Raw genomic sequence first — 6,018 nt, forward strand, 5'->3', positions numbered from 1 at the left:
TATTATTTTAAAATAAATTAAATTATAAATTTGAAAATAAAAATTTGATAAAATCACAAGTTTCATCTTTTGGTACTTTCCAATATATAATAAAAGATATGAATGCATTACTTGTTTTTTCAAATGTTATTATGTGTAATGATGCCATTTGTCACTGCCTTTCATCAGACGGCATCTTTTATTTTATTTTATTGAAAATCCCTACATGGGACATTATTCTTTTATGGAATTTTTTTACCAATTCCAACAATAATAGCCAAGCAGGGAAATTCATATATATAATCTACTCCTCCAATCAAGTTTGGCTTTTCTTAAGACTCCAACTATTATAAGTTTCTGTTTTTATATTTCCTTTTTTTTTTTTATTGAAGATCCAATATATATTTAATATTTTTTAATTCTAAAAAAATTACTATTTAATTTATATGATACGAAAAATTTACTAGTTAATTTTTTAATTTTTAAAAATATATTAAAATATTTTTAAAATTTAGTAATTTTTTTATAAAAATTAAATAATAAATACCCTTTAATTTAAGTATTCAATAGTGGAGTATGCAGTGGTCACCACCAAGAAAAAACTAATAGTTCACCCTTCCTCTCTTTTTCTGTTTTTTTTTTTTTTTTTTAAATATGAAGTTTTTCTTGGTATATGTATGGACAAAAGTGTAGCATCCCCATAAGTGAATTGAATTCAATTCTTATGGGTATGAAGCAGATTCTAAGAATAGGAGTGGGTGAGGAATAGAAAAATGGGTGCAGAAAATCAGCTGTTGCAGACCTCATAGTTAAGCCCATGATGACTCTGTAAGTTCCACATCAAAGGAGAACTTTGTTTGGGAATAAACTTGTACCTCTTTGCCTTTAAATTGGCCAACAACAACAGCACAGAAACACACAATTTTATAGGGGATGGGACTAGGAATTTCCAGTGCAAACTTATACTAAAAGGATTATTATATGAAAATTTTATAATAATAGAGGAATATGCTAAGTTATTGAACGTTTGGTTTGTGATAAGGTCTTGTGAAAATAACGTTGCTATTGAACTTGGCAGCTAAGTAAATAAGAATGTTTGGGAGGTGAGAAAGTGGGGAAAACTATTTTAGAAGGAAAATGCTAATAGAAGCTTACGGATGAGATGATCAGAAGTGGGAAAGCAAGAAAGGGTTTTTTTTTAAAAAAAAAGGGTGTTGCAGCTTTTTAACAAGAAATAAAATTCAAAAGCTAAGGAAAAATTAATATAACTAACAAAAGCGATAGTCGATAGCACTAGCCATTGATATAATTAAAGAAAGTTCCAGGAGAAGGAACAATCTTAAAGAGATCTCTTTCTCCAATTTAACTTCACCTTTTTAAGCTTTTCATGACTCGTGTCTGCCATTAAAGCTCACAGGGTTTCAATTCAAATTTTCAAACCCACGCTAATCTAATCAGAAGAAAAGAATCTATCACCCACCAGTCAAGGGGCCCTTCTGGGCTCCATCAATAAGATCTTTATTACAATCTTGCTTGCCAAGATCGAAAATTTTCTCTATGGATAACCAGAAATTTTTCATTTTCTTTTTCTACCCAATTCCCTGCAGAAGCTGGAAACTAGATGTTCAATGGCAAAATTTGAGAAACTGAAATGAGAAGATGAGTGTGGATGTGATCATCATAAAGCATATAGATTCCCAATTCAGAGAACCCACCCAGACAAATTTCCATACTGAATCTAAAGAAATGGCAGATAAGCAAGCATATTGAATCGTATGGATTCCGACATAAACAAGATTCAACACAGAACATTGTATGATTCTTTCCTTTCCGGGGTAATTATTAATAAGATTTAAATCAAGAACATCATAAAACAAATTAGCCAAAACACAATTGCATCATTGTCCGTTCTCAAGTCTAACAGAACAGAAAAAAAAATGAGGAGGAGGAGACTGAATTCTGCAAATCAATACAAATGAAATGTTCAAGATTATACTATAAAATTAGAAAGAAATAAAGAAGCAAAAGAACAAAAGTATATTAAAAAGAAAATAAAACCCCGAAACCAGCAGCAGCCATAGCTCTGATTATGGACTATACATACAACTTTCTCTGCAAACCTACTCTTTCTCTGCCAATTTTTTTTTTATTTATTTTTGATACTCAAATATCTCATAGCAATCCGAATAAATATGGAGACACTATCTCCTCTTACCTCTCTATCTTGTTCTCTGCATTTCTTAAACAATAATGCGATAATGCTCGTCCCCATAGACCATTTCTTGGGGAGGATGAATCATAAAAAATGTGCAGACCCTTTATCAAATCTTCTCCTTAGGATCCTTCCTCTGCGAGAAATGAGAATTCCCCATAGAGAAGAAGCCTTCATGCCAAATTTGTAAAAATCCTTTTTTTTTTCTCGGTTTGATGAAAGGTTAGAGGAGGTAAATTCTCAAAAGAATCAATAGTAGGGTGGTGGAGGAGGTGAAGCGTACGAGACACCGGTGATCGGTGGCAATGGCCCCTCGTACACTGGAGCTGGAGGAGGTGGACTTCCATAGAGCACGGCTGGAGGTGGCGGTGGAGGTGGATTTTCACATGGAATTGGAGGTGGCGGCGAGGGTGGAGGTGGAGAATGGTAAATTGGTGGTGAGGGTGGTGGTGGAGAATGGTGGTGAACTGGCGGTGGTGGAGATGCATAAGTTACAGGTGGAGGCGGAGGTGGCGATTTATAAACAGGTGGTGGGGGAGGTGGGGATGGGGATGGTGGTGGCTTGTAATGTGTTGGTGGAGGTGGTGGAGGAGGTGATGGTGGGGGTGGCGAATACTCTATACATGGTGGAGGGGGGGGTGGAGGTGGCTCTATACAAGGGGTTGGAGATGGCGGTGGTGGTGAATAGACTGGAGCAGGTGGAGGATAGATAGGTGGTGGTGGAGGTGACAAGTAGGGATAGATAGGGGGTGGAGGTGGTGAATGTGGGGGCGGAGGTGAATAATGCGGCGGCGAAGGTGGCGGTGGAGAACTGTAATAGTAAGGAATTGGCGGTGGTGGGGAATATAATGGAGGTGGAGGAGGAGGTGAATTTGGTGGAGGAGGCGGCGGGGGTCGCACACAAGGAGGCAGTGGTGAAGGTGGTGGTGGAGATGGAGGAGGAGGCGATGGAGGTGGTGGAGATGGAGAAGGAGGAGGAGGTGAGGGTGGGGGAGGAGATGGAGGAGGTGGGGAAGGTGGAGGAGGGGGAGGAGAGTAAACTGGCGGGGGTGGCGGAGGTGGCGAAGGTGGTGGTGGAGAAGGAGGTGGTGGAGGGGGTGAATATACAGGTGGTGGAGGGGAAGGTGGAGGAGGAGGTGGTGAGTAGACTGGTGGTGGGGGAGGAGGTGAGTAAACTGGTGGTGGTGGTGGAGGAGGAGGTGAAAGCACAGGAGGAGGTGGTGAAAGGGGAATAACAACCGGTGGTGGTGGAGAAGGCGGGGGAGGAGCAGGAAAAGAGGGAACAAAAGGCTTACATCTAAACGCATTACAATCCACAGGCTTAGATAAAAATGCCCTGCATTGCGCCGCAGATCTTTGTAAGGGCCTAGCAGGCAAGCAATTCGTCCTGTCATCGAAGTCCTTGAGGTTCAAGCACACCGGCGGCTCTCCAGTGAAGAAGTTATAAGAAAAGGTGAAGTTCTCCAAATTGGACAACCTGCATATGCTCGATGGAATACTCCCAGAGAGCATGTTATGAGCCACATTGAGCTGCTCAAGCCCGACCATACCTCCGAAAGTCTCCGGCAAAGGACCCATCAACTGATTAAAGCTCACATCCAAAACATTGAGATCCTTGAGCAAACCAATCTCCGGCGGCAAGCACGACTTGAGATGATTATTCATGAGGATGATTTCATTAAGATTTGTCATGTTGCCTAAGCTTGAAGGCACACAGCCATGGAAGTTGTTGTTGGCCAAAACGATAACAGAAACTGGTGAGTTGCCCAAATTGTCAGGAATATCGAAGACGAACCTGTTGTGGTTGATGAAGATTGCATCTAAATCTTTATCGAAAAGCTCTTTCGGTACGCTCCCTTCAAATTCATTGAACCTCAGATCCAAAAATTTCAGCATCGGTAGCTTGAGGACAACTTGAGGGAATTTCCCAGCAAATCTGTTGTTGCTAAGATCCAGCTCAAAAAGCAGCCTCAAATCTTTGAACTTGTGAGGTACAGTTCCACAAAACCTGTTAGAGTTTATATGAAACAATGCAAGATCCACCAGCAAGGACAGCTCCTCCGGCAAGAAGCCAGCGATGTCTCCGTGGTTGAGGTCAATGCCGGCGACAGTCTTGATGGTCTTATTATCGGGAGCTGAGGCACAGTATACCCCAGTGTAGTCGCAGACATTAGATCCGACCCAATTGGCAGTGATATTCAAAGGATCAGAGTGAATAGCTTGTTTCCAAGCTTGCAATGCTATGTAAGCATTTCGAAGTCTTGGATTTTCAAAAACCATAGATGGGTCTACAGTGACTCTCTCACCTCTATCGCCGAATTCATCTCTGTAATAAAGAAGCTGACGCTTCTTGATGAACAAAGCTTCAGCATCAGAGAGACGGCGTCCATGGGAGGAGAGAGTTGGGATCTTCTGCTGAGAGGCAGCAGAAGAGAAGCAAACAATTGTGGCAAGAAAGAACAAGGCAATGAGAAGAGAATAGAAGTGGGTGTTGTTCCTCGTCATCTCATATGAGAAATCTGATTTAGCAAATGCCAATTTCTCTGTTCCTCACCCAAGAAGATTTTGCAGAGAATGGGTTGAAATCTCATAGAGATTTTGGGTTTGGGGCTTTTCCAAGTGATTTTGGAGATGTGTGTGAAAGGGAAGAAGAAGAAGAAATAATGCATTAAAGGACAGCTAACTCACAGCTCAAAAGCCCACCAGATTCTCTCTCTCCCCCTTATTCATTTTTCATTTATTTATTTTTAAATATTCTCTTTTTTATTTTAAAATAATTTAAACTAATTCCATTCAACTTCTCAATCACAAAAATTATAAAGTTAAAATTAAAAAATACCAAAACTATTAATTTTCCCTTTGTTTTGTCCCTGCCGTAATCATAAGCCACTTTACAATACCTCTTTTAAAAAAAATCGTATCTTTTTTTTTTTAAAAAAAAAAAAGAGAAGCTAAAATGAAGGGTAATTATGGACCATAATTTTAAAAACAGAAGTAGTTAGAATACAAAAAAGAAAAAGTTGTAAATTAGAGAAGTAGGTGGTGGCAGCAAATTCCGGCGGGGTTGACCAAAAATTGAAAGGGCGCAGTTGCCGGAAGATGGATGATTGATGTCACGAGATGGCGGTGAAATTAGCACGTTAAGTGGTACTTGGTGGTGAAATGGGGTGGTGGGGACAATTGACCAGAGGATTTTTAATCCACCGTTGAAGCTGGGTGGTGACAGAGTTGTTTTGTTGGTTGGTTTAGTTGTTATTTGCCTAATCGATGAATTATTAGAAACTATCATTTTATTATATTGAGTTGATAAATCAAATTAATAATATCCTAATCAGTAATTAAAAATAATTAAAATTTCATATTTGCATAGAAGTTAAATTCAACTTAAATTTACAAAAATTTAAATTATTATAATTACTTATTTAAATATTATTTACTTGATATATTATTTTAATAATATAATAATTTTCATTGCAGAATATTAGCAATAAATTTTTTTAATTATTTTAAAATTTTTAAAAACATACGTATAATATATTAATAAAATTACTGTTGTTTATTAATAATATAATAATACAGATATTATTTTAATATAAATTAAATTACAGACTTTAATAATCGAATGAAACCATAAAATATTTTTTTATATTTCTTCTTTTAAAATTGAATTTGATTTCTGCTCCAATTATTTCAGGAAATAATTTACAAATGCATTTATATAATTTTTTATAAATGAATATATGAAAAGAATATTTCACATAAAAAATATTTTTTAATAAATAATTTAATTTTTATTATTTATCTTTAATTAAAAAAATTAAAAATAT

The 6,018-nt window shown here is 37.3% G+C and overlaps 1 protein-coding gene across 1 annotated transcript; it reads right to left on the minus strand.

The window, feature by feature from the left end:
* Positions 1–1,928: 1,928 nt before the first annotated feature.
* On the minus strand, positions 1,929–4,894 carry LOC110603862 (leucine-rich repeat extensin-like protein 4). Its single transcript, XM_043951905.1, has one exon. The coding sequence runs from the start codon at positions 4,694–4,696 to the stop codon at positions 2,441–2,443; it is 2,256 nt and encodes a 751-aa protein (XP_043807840.1). The 5' UTR covers positions 4,697–4,894; the 3' UTR covers positions 1,929–2,440.
* Positions 4,895–6,018: the final 1,124 nt, after the last annotated feature.

This window comes from Manihot esculenta, chromosome 16 (assembly GCF_001659605.2).
Source record: "Manihot esculenta cultivar AM560-2 chromosome 16, M.esculenta_v8, whole genome shotgun sequence".
Lineage (NCBI taxonomy): Eukaryota > Viridiplantae > Streptophyta > Magnoliopsida > Malpighiales > Euphorbiaceae > Manihot > Manihot esculenta.

Coding starts and splice junctions, on each gene's coding strand:
- LOC110603862 (XM_043951905.1), bottom strand. CDS start 4,696: ATGACGAGGAACAACACCCACTTCTATTCTCTTCTCATTGCCTTGTTC.